General features: G+C 31.7%; 4 protein-coding genes across 4 annotated transcripts; 2 read left to right on the top strand and 2 right to left on the bottom strand.

Moving 5' to 3' along the window:
* Positions 1 to 1718: 1718 nt before the first annotated feature.
* On the bottom strand, positions 1719 to 6115 carry LOC149903786 (alanine--glyoxylate aminotransferase 2, mitochondrial). Its single transcript, XM_090108086.1, has 10 exons — positions 6071 to 6115; positions 4863 to 4954; positions 4573 to 4757; positions 4264 to 4387; positions 3904 to 4092; positions 3438 to 3566; positions 3099 to 3251; positions 2674 to 2895; positions 2151 to 2396; positions 1719 to 1851 (listed from the first exon to the last, which is right to left on the bottom strand). The coding sequence occupies exons 1-10, from the start codon at positions 6081 to 6083 to the stop codon at positions 1756 to 1758; spliced, it is 1449 nt and encodes a 482-aa protein (XP_089964212.1). The 5' UTR covers positions 6084 to 6115; the 3' UTR covers positions 1719 to 1755.
* A 1705-nt stretch (positions 6116 to 7820) lies between these two features.
* Positions 7821 to 11275, top strand: l(1)G0320 (signal sequence receptor subunit 1 l(1)G0320). Its single transcript, XM_090107962.1, has 5 exons — positions 7821 to 8023; positions 8518 to 8706; positions 9314 to 9591; positions 10102 to 10342; positions 10848 to 11275. The coding sequence occupies exons 1-5, from the start codon at positions 7963 to 7965 to the stop codon at positions 10916 to 10918; spliced, it is 840 nt and encodes a 279-aa protein (XP_089964088.1). The 5' UTR covers positions 7821 to 7962; the 3' UTR covers positions 10919 to 11275.
* A 1340-nt stretch (positions 11276 to 12615) lies between these two features.
* RpS28b (Ribosomal protein S28b) lies at positions 12616 to 13131 on the top strand. The gene is made up of 2 exons (XM_090107928.1): positions 12616 to 12894; positions 13006 to 13131. Exon 1 carries the CDS (start codon positions 12693 to 12695, stop codon positions 12888 to 12890), a length of 198 nt encoding a protein of 65 aa, XP_089964054.1. The 5' UTR covers positions 12616 to 12692; the 3' UTR covers positions 12891 to 12894; positions 13006 to 13131.
* Positions 13132 to 14479: 1348 nt separating this feature from the next.
* On the bottom strand, positions 14480 to 15387 carry bc10 (BLCAP apoptosis inducing factor bc10). Its single transcript, XM_090107959.1, has one exon. It carries the CDS (start codon positions 15204 to 15206, stop codon positions 14967 to 14969), a length of 240 nt encoding a protein of 79 aa, XP_089964085.1. The 5' UTR covers positions 15207 to 15387; the 3' UTR covers positions 14480 to 14966.
* Between the last annotated feature and the right edge of the window lie 1766 nt (positions 15388 to 17153).

Here is a 17153-nt window from a genome sequence, read left to right as displayed (position 1 = left end):
TTAAATAATAAATAATATTTTGATATTTGTTCTATTTACACCCAAAATACGAAATATTTTTATTAAAATTGAAACGAATGATGTCTTTTGAACAACCAAATAATGTTTCATATATAAAAAAGTTTCAGTAAAGCGGAAATAGTGATATTTTTTACAAAAAAACTATTAAGGCGAGGTTGTTACGTATCGCATTATTGATTTTACTTAATTAAAATGAACTGATTCTCGATATAACTGAATGAATGAAGTATAATGTGATTTTCATATGGGGACATCTTAGTTGTAGTAGTAGCGTCTTGATTTTTGAAATGTTAAAATTACAATTAAACTAGACATAAAATCGCGTAATAAAAATGTGTTCCCGAAACAGCCGAGTAATAAACAAAACATGAATTATTTAACTGTTAAAGTATAAGTTTTATATAATTATTGTCCTAGGTACAACCAAATTGTCCATGGTACAACCACTTTGGTTGGCCCAGTGACTGGTTGTCCGCGGGACATTTTTAACGTTTTGAGCCGCCAAGCAAATACTATTGTTATTTTATATATTAATCTCAGCTCACACTAAATTATAGACGAAAGCGCATCTCGTGTAGTATAATTGATAACAATGCATCAAGTACTTATGCTTTAATCACAGTTGTCTGACGGACTGACAATAAAGCCACCCCACACTCACCAACATCGCTCGGACGACTGTTGCCGTGATTTTATACAAATCAAAATGGCGTTTGAGCCCGACAGTTAATTGTTGTGTTTAGCTTGTTGTTTAGGAATCTACCGCGCCATTTGTGTTTTGTTTCCATAACTAAATTACGGTTGTCTGTGAGACCTGTGCCATGTAGATGATTTATGGGGACAAAAGTAAAATGCCTGAAAAACGTATTATATCCAATAAAAAAAAAATATTTGTATGTTTTTATGTCAATAATCATGAACTGAATCAAGAAGTCTATTTGGTATTTATGGTCGTGATAGTATGTGTTCGTGATGCGAAGTTTGTTTATGCATAGTAGCTTGGGGACAAATATGATAGTACTGGAAAATTGCATTTAGTCTCTGGACAACCATGAAACTACGCACAAATTAATAAAGCAAGTAAAATATTGTTCACAATAATGTTAGAAAATATTAAGAGGAATATAATTAAAACCAATTTAACTCTTTCTGATTTCATGTTTATTAATTATCGTTCAGGGACATGATGCGTGTACCGTCGGACCATTAAAAGTTGATCGACCCTCATACTGAAATCTCCAGTGTATTAGTTATAAGCTTCTTGTCTTGATATAAATATATTTTGTTCCATGTTTTGTTCCATATTTTTTTATGTCAAAAAATATTATGGTTTCAAGCAATGCAGTATAATATGTCGCAGAGAAATGAGGATATCAGACATATCACGAAATCACGGTAGGATATTTTGTCAAATAATCTTATTTTTAGGTTTTAAACAAAAAATATTAAGTGATCGTTTCACCAAACTAAATCGAGTGAAATGATGAGTCATTGATCATTCACTAAACGAAAACTAGAAAAAATGTCCCTCGCGATAATAAACAATCGACCAATGTACTTACCTAAAAAAACAGAGAATATTCTTTCATTCTTTCATATCTTTTCATTTCAAATAAATTGTTTGTTTCAATAAAAAATACACAAATTGAAAAAAAAACATATAGGTATTTAATCCAATGAAACAAAAAATCATTTTACTTAGGTACACAATATAAACACACAAGATATAAATAGTTATTTAATAAGTCTTGACAAAGCTTGATCCAATACTGAAATACCGTAATCGACGTCTTTTTTGTTTATACACATTGGAGGCTTAATTCGTAATACCTGAAATAAAAATAAAGATAAAATAACAAAACACGAATTACTTTTACAAATAATCACTTTTTATGAATTTATGTTACGTATCAAATCAATTTGGAATCACGAATACAAAAAATAATTTATTATACAAAAGACTCTCCTAATTAACACTACTTAGTGTCAAATTTAAATAAAACCACCAGCTTTAAATAAAAAAGGAATCTTATAAACGGTTCACGCAGTTGCGTGATAAATACATTTGAATTAGAATCCCCTCTTTTTTTGTAGTCCGTTAAAACATTAATTATTGGAATAAAACTCACATTAACATATCTTCCCCCACATCCGAATAAAACACCCATATCCTTAGCGTCTTCCATGACATTCGAGAATGCTTCTGGACTCAAAGGATCTTTTGTCCCAGGGTTCACTAACTCCACACCCAGCATGAGACCTTTGCCTCTAACGTCTCCGATAGTGGGATGGACCTTTTGTAATTCCATTAGTTGTTCAATGAAATACTTTCCGACGATTTTGCTGTTCTCTTGAATGTTTTCTTCTTCTATTACCTGAAATGAAATTCGTCGAAATTTTTGTAAAGATTTTCTGTTGCTTCTGTTAAACAGGAACCATTTAATAGGGTTCGGTTTCGTTTACAATAAAATAAATTTTCAGAAAAGGCAACTTAAGTAACTATTGTGTATTTTTTTTTGATTGGGTTGTTGTTTGTTGAAATGAAAAAGTCTTCATATATCATTTTATTTGCTAATAAGCACTTCCTGCAATATCCTTTTGGATATAATTTTGCAAAAAAAAAAACAACGAATCGTTTAAAAACCTTCTTACATCGAGCACAGCTTTTCCCACAGTAGCAGCCAGAGCGTTCCCCCCAAATGTATTAAAATAGGACGCTTTTTTATGCGCATCAGCTATTTCCTTGGTAGTAACAACAGCGGCGAGTGGGAAGCCATTACCGATTCCCTTAGCCATAGTTACAATGTCTGGCATAACTTCATGGTTCTGGAAGCCCCAGAACGCGTCGCCGGTACGACCGAAACCGGTTTGTACCTGAAAAATTTAAATAGTCTGTGCAAAAATGGCAAAATAAAGTAAAAAGGCTTCATTGTCATTATTATTAAGCTTATCATATTGTACAATTGTTTTTTGATGTGTTAATTTTTGTTAAAATTGATTTGAAGTTGGGCATGAATGTGAATGAATGGGCATGTGAGTTCTATTAGCGTTATACGGTTAACGGTATATCAACTCACTTCGTCAGCTACATACAATCCACCATAACTTTTCACCAATTCCTTCGCCTTCTTCAAATATCCTTTAGGAAATTGTACCGCTCCATTCACACCTTGAATTGACTCCGCAAAGAAAGCTGCCAAACGACCTTTTGGAACTGAATGTTCTAATAGCTAGAAAAAAATACCTAGGTATATTATTAAAAATCTAATGAAAATGATCCGATTACCTCATCCATTAACTAAAATTTCAAAGAAAGAATAATAATTAATTTAGTTAACTACGCTAAAGTGCTATTAGAGATATTATATTATGCCTTTTTTACAATAAAGTTTTTCAGCAATTTCATCATACGTTACCTCTTTAAGTTGGTGTATGTATTTATCAGAAGTGACACAATCCCCTGGACATGAGCAGGCTCCTGGTACCTGGGAGTACGAGTCGCGACATCCTCCCCACAGACCGCGTAATGGATCGGGTAACATTGCCTGTAATAAGATAATTTTAGTATACGACCCTAACGAGTTACCTAATGATTTAGCAGTTAATTCGTAAAAAATCTTTTATTTTGATAAATTTAAGAAGTCGAAAATACTAGAAAGATAATATGATGTAGGTGTCGCCGTCATCTGTTTGAATCTGTTATCAGCTATTTGATTGAATAACTAGCTATTACTAGTCATTTCAATTAAATATCGTCATTCAATGAACGATCTATTCATTCAATCAAAGAGCAGATTCAACCAGATGACTGCGACATACGCATCAGACATTTTTTTTCTAATTATGTTACTTTTTAGTAGACTGTAGTAATGAATGTCTTACATGATGAAATCCAGTGGGTACAGGAACAGGATATCTATAAGACTGTGTCGCAGTAAGACCTATAAGACTACTAGAGTAGCCGTGGTAGGAGCCTTGAAGAGAAATGATGTCGTGATTACCAGTGTATGCTCTTGCTAGCAGTGTTGCCAGGTCGTTGGCTTCGCTACCACTGTTTACTAGATAAACTACCTGAAATAAAGATCAAATTGCCCAAATTAAACCATTATTAATATGTATACATAAAATTTCACTGAAACGTTATAGATAGGCTTAAAATAAGTTAATGATATTATAAGCGCATACAACGCTAGCTGTGGTATGTAGATTGTTACTCTTATTAAAATAGGAAGTAAAAGTTACCTTCAAATCGCCAGGAAACTTAGCTGTTAATTGTTCAACGTATTCATATACTTTTGGATGCTTGTAAATACTAGTTGTATGCCACAGAGTATCGATTTGATCGTGAAGAGCCGCTGATACCTTACTGAAAATTTTACCTATTTATAGTTAACGGCCATTAATTAAATTACAAAATACAGTTATAGAGAGCGGTAAACATTATTGCGTTAAGCACCTACGACATATCTCTGTATTAAGCTTAACTCTATATTAACAACTATTTATTTAGAAAATCAATAATTATAAAATTTAACAAAAATATATAATTACGGGTGGCAATGTCCCACGGATACAGTGACGATGCCTGCAAAGAGATCCAAATATCTCTTGCCCTCATGGTCGAAAAGCCACTGCATGTGACCTTGGTGAATGACCACCGGTTTCTTAAACATATTGCCTTGCACTGAGGGTATATTATCCATCTTCAATTGGTCCAGCTTTTGAACGACAGGACCCTGGAATTATTTGTAACCTATTAACGAACTAAATGTTGAAAGCTATATCAAGAATAGAATAGGAAACTAAGCAGTTCCCTATCGGTCATAATCATCTTAACTTACGGTGTACTCTTTGGGCATAAAACTGCATTTTGGTAGAGGTGCAGAAGCTGTGCTCAGACGCCGACTAATATGTTTAAAATACTGTAAAGATGCTGAAAATTAAACACGTAATTTTTTACAACAATATTATAAATAACTAGTTACTAATGGGGTTAGATTAGATTTACATTAAAAGTTCAGTTGTTCAGATAAATTATCCATTGTTTAATAACAATAGCGTATAGTTACTCCATAGCAGGTTCTATAAATAATTATTTAAGTAATCTTATCTCCGCAATTTCAAAACATAATTTCAACACATAGATAATAGGGACCTACTATAAAGTTAAAATTATCGTTTTATTAAATCTATCTAATATCTAATATGTATATATTATAAAGGCGAAAGTTTGTAAGGATGTATGGATGTATGGATGTTTGTTACTATTTCACGTAAAAACTACTGAACCGATTACAATGAAATTTAGCACACATATAGAGGGTAACTTGGATTAACACATAGGATAGTTTTTATCCCGGAAATCCCACGGGAACGGGAACTATGCGGGTTTTCCTTTGCAAACGCGGGCGAAGCCGCGGGCGGAAATCTAGTATTATTATTAATTATACTTATTAAAAACTTTTAAGTACTGATGATGAAAGACTCAAACTCAAATTCAAACTTGGTGTTTGTAATTTCAAAAAATAAGTTCAAAACTGAAGTAGTTACTCAGTATGTTTGAATAAAACTCATCATCATCTTTGGATCTGCGTCTTATCTCTACCTTCACCAGACAGATTTTTGAAGAAAAGTACCTAAATTCAGAGCATAATATATAAATCAAAAATAATGCCGGCAATTACGGATCACGATTGTAGAATTTGTGCCTGTTAGATTATAATCTAACGCTTTTTACAATCTTGCTACGACATAGATTCCTAATGACGATTCCAACGAAGTGGACAAGAGTCAGCTATTTTCAAATGAGTTCCATATTTTTTTAATTCCGTCGACATAAAAAAAATATTCTTATTCATTGTGTACTTACTAACCAACGAGTACTAACTAACTAGTTAACTTCAATATTTTTTTTTAGTTTTCCTCACAAATGAATTTACCTACGTATTTTACCTACGCTACTCGTAGGTAGCTATGCTCGGTTAGATCCATAATCCATTAGATAGAAGAAAGATAATCCAAAAAATAACTAAACGAATAGTGGACATACCTTTTTTGACCATTATTAAATTCGATATAGCGTAAGTTACTATTAAGGTGGCTAAAACACAACTGAATGACGACCGTTGACTCTTGAATACATAATAATTAAATAGATCGTGTTTATAATGTTAAAACAAAACATTTTATTATTCCCAATTCTGTAATCACTTGGTGTGTTGCTTGGAGATTATCTAAAATACGTCCAAATACGACATAGTTTTTTTTTTTTATTAGGTAATGGTTTTTATGGCGAATGTTAAGTTAAATATTTAATAATTTATTAATAATAAGTATTATTATAAAAGTAGAATATTGCTAAAAAAATAGCTTATGCAATTCAAAATAAAGATACAAAAATATTTACCCCAGGTACGTAGAATCACTGTTAAAAATAATGCATATTAAGTATATCATATTATACATGTGAACTGCCCTTTACCAAATTATAATTTAAAATTTATGTAGGTAATGTTACAAAATTTTACATAAATTAAAAGTTCATTGTAAGTAATTCTGATTTCTGATATACTTAGTTCAACCTTTTAAATTGGTTAAATAATAATTATAACTAAAAAAGGTACATAAAGAGCAATTTTGAAAGAAAGAAAAAAAGTAGCTCTTGATAAGGCAAAATAGTAATTTATAAATTTTTATCTGTCTGTCTGTTCCGGCTAATCTCAAGAACGGCTGGACCGATTTTGACGGAACTTTCACTGACAGATAACTTTGTCCCACACGAACATTAGGATTAAAAGGAAAAATTCAGACGCGCGTGCGTTTTGCATCAGTAATTTAATAAAATTAATAATTGGCCCTGAATTAGGTAGTTAAGTAAGTAACGTTTTACGTTTACTAATATTTTAAGATTTTTTTTAAATCAAATATTCTCTTATTTACAGGCAAATCACATAGGTTTCATTAAGGGTTTCATTGCTTTCATTATCAACATCGCTGTTTTGGACAGCAATAATTGAGACGTAGGATTTAAATTTTAATTGCTTTCTTGTAAGACTTTTAAGTTTTAACCATCTTATGTATTGTGTAATCGTAATGAGAATAACCTATATGAGAAGTAATATACGATTTTTTATTTATTTATCATCAAATTAACAAGGCATGCTTCTAATTTCTATGTGTGCTTTGCAATGTTTACAAACTAAGTTAACTAGATGATCCATCATCCAAGGTAGATTCGATGTGCATTATAGAACGTGCCACGAAAGAAGTCCCGCCAAGTATTAAACTAACCTTGGAGTTTGGAGTGCCACGTTATGGGCACTCAAGTAACGTGCAAGTAACCAATATTGAAAGTGCTACCTTTTTATAAATTTCTGATTAATATATATAGAAACGTTATAAATATAAAAATGCCTTTATAAAAAGTACGGAAAGCTACGTTTCCGCAGGAGATGTTCTCCCCATTTAAGTTTATTCAAGAATAATGATACCCATTATTATATTTCAGAATGACACCTTATAATATTTAATTATTATGGGTAAATTTATCGTTATTAAATTAAATGTTAACGAAACATGATCAAACCTTAGATTAAACATAATTAAATTAGAAAGTCTAAAAGTTCTAAAAGCTGTTACAAGTTAACTACGTTTTATTATTATAAAATTAATAATATTAATGTAATTAAACGTTATTTTTTTGTTAAACGTAAAATATTATATATTTTTCCGTTATCGATTTTCTATAAAACCGATTCGATAACAACACTATTGACAAGCATTCCTTCCACGTCAATCGAGTTGGAGAGAAAATTGGCATTCGTGAACATCGAGCTTTTGCGGTGGCGGTCGCATAGATATAGTACGTGAAGTGAATGTCTCATAGCTAGCATCAATTTAGTATATTTCTTTAACCTTAGTTATTTTTAGAAATAAATCAAAATGAAACTCATCTACCTAATGTTATTAGTTTTACCCGCGGCTCTGCTGTGCTTCCAAAACGGTAAGTCCAAAGAATTATGTATTTATTTTAGAAAGTAGTGTAGGTACGTGGCATAGGGTTATTATTTTGAAAGAAACTCACTATAATTTAGTGTAAAATATAAAACGTCCATTGTTTCACAAAGATATTTATTTCCATATTGCTAGTTACCGCATAAATAATTTTATCATACCTACAGTTATGAAATTAAACTTGTTCGAATCAAGACGTAATTAGTTCAACATACGACTTGTAAATACATGAAATATAGGCAATTTCTTTTGTTATATATAAGTAAGTTAGGCAAGATCCCTTATGAATATAGTGAAAACTTTCTCACATCAAAAACTAACTGTATTTGTTGTCACAATCATACACTCATAAACCTTTTAATGAAGATGCTCACCGATGTGCACAATATATACTCATAAACCTTTTAATGAAGTTGCTCACAGATGTACACAATATATACTCATAATATATACTCAATATGTTATCTTTTTGTAAATTTTCAGCTAATATCCTAGCAAGAGCAGAGGAAGACGAACTCGATGATGTAGTGGACATTGAAGGTGAAGACAACCAGGTTGTCGGTGATGATGTTATTGGTGATGAAGACGACTCTGTTGTAAAGTCATCACAAGATGTAGACACAACCATATTGTTCACCAAACCCATCACTAACTATGGTGATGTGTCATTTGGTGAGTTTATTTATTATAACATAAAAATATAATTAAAAGCATATAATTGCAAGAATATTTTATTATGTTACATGAGTTAATAAAAATTTCGAAAGGTGATATTAACTGACCTAGAAACAAAAGAATACTTTCATTTAAAGTTAAATTTTTACTCTTAAAAGTATGTGCAATTATCAGTTACTTATTCTGTTATTAAAATCATTCAATTGAAGCGTACACTATAATATTGTTTGCCACTCTTTGTACATCTCTATTATAAGTATCTCAACCATGTAGCAAATTATATTTCTATGTATGTACAATAAAGAACATTTATTAAATCATATTATAAAAAATCCACCAGTTTCTTACACTAATTTAAAATATATAAAAATGAATCCCAAAATGTGTTGGTAAGCACATAACTTGAGAATGGCTGAAACGATTTCGATAATTCTTTTTTTATTATATTCCTTGAAGTACGAGGATGGTTCTTATGTAGAGAAAACGTAAATATGTACCACGGGCGAAGCCAGGGTGGACCGCTAGTTTACAATATAAAGCATTAATTTATGCATTATTATAACGTAAAGTCCACCTGTATCTAATTCTTATTTATATTTTTTAGATTTACAAGCGGGAAATCCAGTGGAATTCCTAGTTGGTTTCATCAACAAGGGTTCTGAAGACTACCTGGTTGAGACTATGGAAGCTTCCTTTAGATATCCTTTGGATTACACTTACTATATCCAGAACTTTACCGCTCTGCCTTACAACCGCGAGGTAAAACCGAAACAAGAAGCCACCTTTGCTTATTCCTTCATTCCTAATGAAGCGTTCGCTGGAAGACCTTTCGGATTAAACATTCAGATCAACTACAAGGACGCTAGCGGTAACTCATACCAGGTAATTCAATTGTCCATAATATTAGAACGTAGATTATTGTGATATCTAATTAGAAAACTTTTCTTAGAATTCAGATATTCATTACAAATTGTCATTATTAATGATGGTCATTTCAGTTGTTACTAATGATTATTAAATTTTTAATTATCTAATTACATACAAATACTCGTTGAAAAACTAAAAGAAAAATATAGTATGTTATTAGACTGTATAAATTTATTGATACCAAAAATATTAAATAAATAATAATAAATATTTATTTGATATCATGCTACATAAAAACATTTAATTACCTTACATCTTAATATATATAAATCTTGTGTCACAATGTTTGTCCTCAATGGACTCCTAAACCACTTAACCGATTATAATAAAATTCGCACACCATGTGCAGTTCGACCTAACTTGAGAGATAGGATAGTTTAAACATGTAGGTACCACGGGCGAAGCCGGGGCGGACCGCTAGTTTACTAATATAAACAAGATATAATGTGCCAATTCTTTTTACAGGAAGCAGTCTACAACCAAACGGTAAACATAGTCGAAATCTCCGAAGGTCTAGACGGAGAGACATTCTTCCTATATATATTCTTGGGTGCGGCCTGTGTTCTGATCCTAGTATTGGGGCAGCAAGCTTTATCATCACTCGCTCGTCGTCGATCACCGAGATCAGTTCCTAAACCCTTGGAAACTGGAACAGCTAACGATGTAGATTACGACTGGCTGCCGAAGGAAGTCGTTAACCAGCTGAGTAAGTATTTATTGGTGACTAGCTTTGCCCCGCGGTTTTACCCGCAGTGCTCCGCTCCTGTTGGTCTTAGCGTGATGATATATAGCCTATAGCCTTCCTCGATAAATGGGCTATCTAACACAGAAAGAATTTTTCAAATCGGACCAGTAGTTCCTGAGATTAGCGCGTTCAAACAAACAAACTCTTCAGCTTTATAATATTAGTATAGATTTATTAAAAATTAAGCATAAATGCGTATCAATGATAAACATAGACACTCTTTAATTAAATCTAAATTACTCCCTATATTGTGTGTGCTCGGAGTGTTAACTATAATTTAATTGTTTTGAAAAAGAAAACACAACATAGAGAACAAATAATAAAGAAAATGAAAAATAACAATACAACTTATAATCATGTGATTGCCAGAATCTAATGTTGATAAGACTTCTGTGATATGATGGAAAATTTTTTTTGTCTAAAAGATATACCTAAAAATGTAATAAAATAAATTTCTTTTTTACAGAAAAATCACCCAAGACGCCGAAACAGTCGCCACGCATGAGGAAGGCCAAGAGATCGGCGGGAGATGACTAATTTTAGTTTTTTAAATTAATTTTTAGTAAACATCAAATCAGCCAGGAGTTTACAGTGAGCAGTCAATTAAAATAAGAATAAGATTTCAATAATTGTATACTGCAAAAATAATGTTAATTACTTTAGGAAGCAGTTGATATAGCTTTCTTTTTCACTTTTTATACTTACACCTAATAAAAATTAACTAAGATGTACAATAAATTGTCTTAATTCTTATTTTATTTGATGTAAAGTGATGAGACTGTGTGTTTAGTTTAAGTGTGAGAGTAAATTATGGAACAAAATGAGTGGACATCTTTGCAATAATGTTGCGTTACGAGAAGACATTATTTAAATATTAAAAATGTTACATTTTTACTTCTGGTTTTATTTTATCCGCCGTTTTTTCAATGGATGTTTTTACACTTACACATGCAACACAAGTCCGGTTAAGCTATAGAACCCCTCCTGGGCTAACAGCGACAAAACCCAAAAAAATAAAAAAATAATTTGGAAAATCCAAAAGTGCACGCCTCATAATTTTTTTTTAATAAATATTTATTAATTATTATTTTTGTTTATTTAATAACAATTAAACCACATCGAATCAGACCCTGAAAAATGAAAGGGTTCTATTCCTGAGCATACTCAAGCGTAAGAGAAAAAAAAAGACTCGATTAGTAAAGTATTTCGGTCGCTATCGTGTTAACAAGAAAAAGGATCCGCACATACAGACACACGGACGTCCAAGACAGAACTTTTTTAAACTGTTTTTTAACTAGTTTAAATAACAAAAATGACATCAAAAATATCATGAACGTTAAAAATAGTGTTTTTTCTTAATATGTGTGTGTATGTATTATCTTACAAGTGCAATGTATGATACATAAAGACATTTTAAGTTTGAAAAATCAGATGTTTTGCGCGAAGTGACAGTAGTACCCACCTCAACGCTTCGCTTATGAGGCGTGCAAAAAAGTGCAACAGTGTAAAAATTGAGTAAATTTTTGAAAAGTGATAATCTTCTTATAATATAAAAATGAATTGCATAATGTGTTGGTAAGCGCATAACTCGAGAACGGCTGAACCGATTTCGATAATTCTTTTTTTATTATATTCCTTGAAGTACGAGGATGGTTTTTATGTAGAGAAAACGTAAATATGTACCACGGGCGAAGCCGGGGCGGACCGCTAGTATTGTAATAAGAATTTGCCATTTTAAGCTATTGCATAGCTTCTATCACGGGCCTTGAGCGCGGGGACCGAATCCAGAAATTCCGTAACGAAAAATCCTCACGCTCCCCACTCCGACGGGCACGGAGGTGTGGCTTGAAGGCATAGCATCAAGCATGCAATAGCTTTACCGCGGCAGTCCCCGAGTGCCACACATCTTTTTCTACTTGTTTTTGTACGTCCTAAATTTTCAATACTAGATCGATTAGAATCTTTCCCAGGTCATTCTGAGGGGCGAGTGTTCGTATAATTATTATATCAAAAAATTATAAAATATTAATCAGATAGAATATCGAATTAGATTAATTTTATTCTATTTAATTTAATTATTGAATAAAATTATTATTTTTTGCATCTGTTACTATGAGCCACCTATGAGCTTATTTAAATAATATTAAATTTTATTTATAATAACTAAAAACCGATAAAATAATACCGGTTTTATGTAATGGTAACACTATTTTCGGATCCTTCAAAATTTAATCTGTGACAGATTTCTTTTTCGTACGCGCCGTTTGCGTTGCACGTGTATTTAGTGAGTTTCGCTCGATATCTGCTCAAAATGGACAAACCCAACGTTCTTGCTCGCGTCGTTAAGGTTCTGGGCCGTACTGGCTCCCAGGGACAATGTACCCAGGTTAAGGTCGAGTTCATCGGAGAGACCAGCCGTCAAATTATCAGGAACGTAAAGGGACCTGTTCGTGATGGTGACATCCTAACCCTTCTCGAGTCTGAGCGTGAAGCTAGAAGACTAAGATAAGCAGGTAAATTGATTACCAACACTGTATGAAAGAATATTCAATCTTGATAACCTATTTATTACAGCATGACAATCTTTTTTGTAATGTTTTTCAACCAATGTTTCTTTGTTTCAGGTTGCTAGAACCTCCTAGGTTAAGGCTTTCTATGTATCAAGTATGTTATCAAAATTGTAAGTGAACATCAAAACCGTCAAAGATGACCATCTTAAATCCAGCTCGTTTAATAAACAGTTAACACCATTTCTTGTTTTATTTTAATTTATTCCAATTTTTCATACTTCCAGGCTCCAAACAATGTTATATTTATGTGTATACCAGTGATAGCAGTATATTTCTAATAAGTTACAAGCGCTTGTGAAATGAATATTATTAGCGCAGTTTGTATTTACCAGATACTGTTGATTGAATTGCATTAATGGGAGGATTATTAATGATTTTATTGCATTACAGAACTTATTCTTATAAAAATGTGTAGTAATGTTATATTAACTTAGATATATTGCAGTTGATGAACTTATATGTATTCATTTTACTATGAAGTATAAGAATTAAGTATTCAAAGTTTCTGAACTGTTCCAGCATACAAGCACTATAAGTGTGCAATGTTTTGCAGCAGCAAACCTGTTTAAATAATAATAGCAGTACAATTTCTAAATGGACTGCTATGCCATGATCCAGTTTTTTAGTTGATGTATACAAAGTTGTTAAATATTTATACCTTAAACAATATTTAAAATAATTGCAGTTTCTTGCATATAACTTAAAACTATAACATTCTTTTTTTTTACTAGATAGGAGGATGGTCAATAATAAAAATGTAAAATCATTGAGCTTAATATTGGCACTCATATAATATACTAGCTGCGCTTCGTGGTTTCACCGTTAGTCTTAGCGTAATGATAATTATATAGCCTTCCTCAATAAATGGGCTATCTAACACCAAAATAATTTTGCAAATCGGACCAGTAGTTCCTGAGATAAGCACGTTCAAACAAACTCTGCATAATATTAGTAGGTATAGATAAAAATGCATTACAATAAGTTCCATAATTTGTATAAATCAAAATCTATTTGTGAATAATAATAAGGATGTCTCTGCTGGGATGTATTTGTATCACCACATTACAGTTATGATTGCTAATTTATAAATAAGTAAATACAAGTAAAAATTTAAAGTTTTAGGTGGTTTTAGTTAGAAATAAAATTGTTCTCTCCTTCAGCAGTAGTAATATATTATATTATATCCATAAAAAAGGATGCATGTTTAATAAACATGTTAAATACTTTAAAAAATATGATAATTAAACTATTTAGATATATGTTATCTTTCTTATAGTTGATATCATCAAAATATTTTCTAGAACAAACTATATATTTGGTTGAAAGCAGTGTGTTTACACCAAAATGTTAATAGGCATTTTATCTGATATTAGGCATCAGTTAATGGACTTTTAATTATCTTTGAATCATGAAATAGACAAAAATATATCAATAATCATAAAATCTTAAATAAAAATACCTTACGTGTACAAATTCAACTAAAACTTAACCAAGGCTTAAGGATTGAGAAAAAGGCATTGTATAGCTTTCAATAAGAAATTTATTTATGCTACTTACATTGAATTATTTATTAAATATATAAATGAAATTGATTTACATTGTTAAAAATTGAATTTTAAAATGCAACATTATTGAATTTTCTATGAATGATACGTTAAAAGTGTCAATGTTTATAACATTTCTATAAGGAAATGAGTTCTAGACATTTGATTAATTTACAATTAATATTTCACTATAAAATGCTAACAATAACTGTACAATAATAATCACAATGTTTAATAATCAACACAACAATGTTAAATAAGTACAAATCGGCACATATCCCCAGGGGATTCCAACAATAATTATACAAAACATTATGTAAACAAAACATGTTTTATTTACATAATTATACAGTAACTAGGTAATATTATTGGATAAATATGACGTCAGCAGGATTTGGCCGCGTGTCTTGCCCGAAAGCGTCAGGAACACTTGAGTTTGAGCACTTCGCTGATAGGATTCTTCGGAATTCGCTAAGTGTCATATTTTTCCACTTCACACTGACTGCCCCAGAATAAACAATTACCTATGCCGCTGTAACATATAAGAACTACTGCGGCCATGAACATTACGCTGCATACAGTGCAAGGCTTCCGCTCAAGGAAAAACCCGATTAGATATAACACCATAAACATTACGTGTGTATTTACTAATGCCGGGTTTACGGGCTTCGGAATCAAGAGCACAGGTATTAGCCATTGTAAGCAATACATTTTGTGTGCTCTGAAGATAAGGGTTACGATTACCTTACACGGATACAAACACAAAAGGGTATCGATGTCACAATCGACATATTCTGTAAAATATATTTCTTATATTAAGCAAAAATAATGTCAAGAAATAAAATGCGTAATTCTACAATCGTCACAAATGCAAAATGCAAATCCTGTATTGACATTTGACAATTTGTAAGGATAAATAAATCATGTCAAAATGACAGTGATAGAGGCGAGGATAGAGGTTTGTGTGGGTTTGACGGACAAAAAATGTTGCTAGTAATAAAAGGCAAAAGCATCACAGAATAGCGTGAGAATAGCATTTAGAATCTAACTGTCCTATTACTTATCGTTATCTAATATACAAGTAATATACGTTGAACATTATCAGAAAAAATATTGTATACTAGATTTCCGCCCGCGGCTTCGCCCGCGTTTTCAAAGGAAAACCCGCATAGTTCCCGTTCCCGTGGGATTTCCGGGATAAAACCTATCCTATGTATTAATCCAAGTTACCCTCTATATGTGTGCTAAATTTCATTTTTCGCCTTTATAATAGGTAGTATTAAGATGTACTAAATTTAATGATGAATATTATGTATTTGCCATAACAGAAAAGAAAAAGAAATATTATGTATTTTTATTGCGGTTTTGTTACATTTTAGTAGGAACTTGGTCCTCCTGCCACGGTAAAAACGAATAATATCTCCTCCTACTTCGGCTCCGAATATAATTGGATTTCGTTATTAATTTAATATAGAGCTTACTGTTACCTACCTCTATCTAAGACCTCTATAGATGAGTATTCAAAATGATTTTCTTTATATTTTTATGTTAAACTTATATATTAGTTACATATTTTTTAGACAAAGCGGACGAAGCCGCGAGCGGAAAGCTAGTAATACATATAGATTAAATTATCTAGTATTGCACTAATTAATTAAGGGTTTGAAGTGCTGAGTCAAGTCATAACGAGTTTTAATACTTATAGCTATTTAAATTCTAGCTATTTAGGTTCCACTTAGGGTATGTAAATGAACTCTGAGCGAAGTATCTTTACATTTAGAGGGTTGAGTCGAGTCGAGATTTTATAGCACAGAGGCGAAAGTTTGGATTAGTTATGATAATGATCTATAGTCTATACTAATATTATATTATAAGTAAAGCTGTAGAGTTCGTTTGTTTGTTTGAACGCGCTAATCTCAGGAACTACAGGTGTTAGATAGCCCATTTATCGAGGAAGGCTATGACTATAATATATCATCACGCTAAGACCAACAGGAGTGGAGCAATGCGGGAGAAACCGCAGAGCACAGCTAGTAATTGATAAATTTAAAATTTTTTGTCTGTTTGACTCACAACTTCAATGGAAATTTAATTTAGATTTTGCCGACATATTGAAAGTGCACTTATGTACCTACCTATTACTATTTACTAATTACAATATAATATGTATTAGAATGTATTTTTTTAATATTTTGAATATTCGAATAGTCAGAAACGAGTATATATAATTATAGCACATAAAACTCAGATTACATTATTTACCTACAACGTAATATTAATCCAACGATCATATTACCGAAATGACTGATCTTTTATGTGTTCCTTATTGAATGGGTTATCTTCCATATCTATATAAGTACAATAAAGTGCTTCGACAGCGAAGACTAATGGTTTCACTGAACCGATTGAATAACCTTCCATACTCTTCCATTTTATAAAAGCCTTTACTTCTACGCATGCGCTTCTTCATTCTCACCCCTTTGTGGAGGATTTCCCGCCAGTTACATCTCGGCACCCTTGATGGTAGCCATATTATATCATTCACCTCTATACAAATAAAAAAATATAAAAAAAAAACCATCTCTGTCCAAACATTTCTTTGAAAATCGTGAAGTGTTCAATTTTTGAGTAATTGGTGTTTCGAAATGCTTCGATCAA

Source organism: Colias eurytheme, chromosome 12, assembly GCF_061535395.1.
Source record: "Colias eurytheme isolate Ceu_HAF_F1 chromosome 12, ilColEury1 Martin Lab GWU primary, whole genome shotgun sequence".
Lineage (NCBI taxonomy): Eukaryota > Metazoa > Arthropoda > Insecta > Lepidoptera > Pieridae > Colias > Colias eurytheme.
The sequence above is the reverse complement of the archived record's forward strand: the minus strand, read 5'-3'. Positions and strand labels throughout refer to the sequence as shown.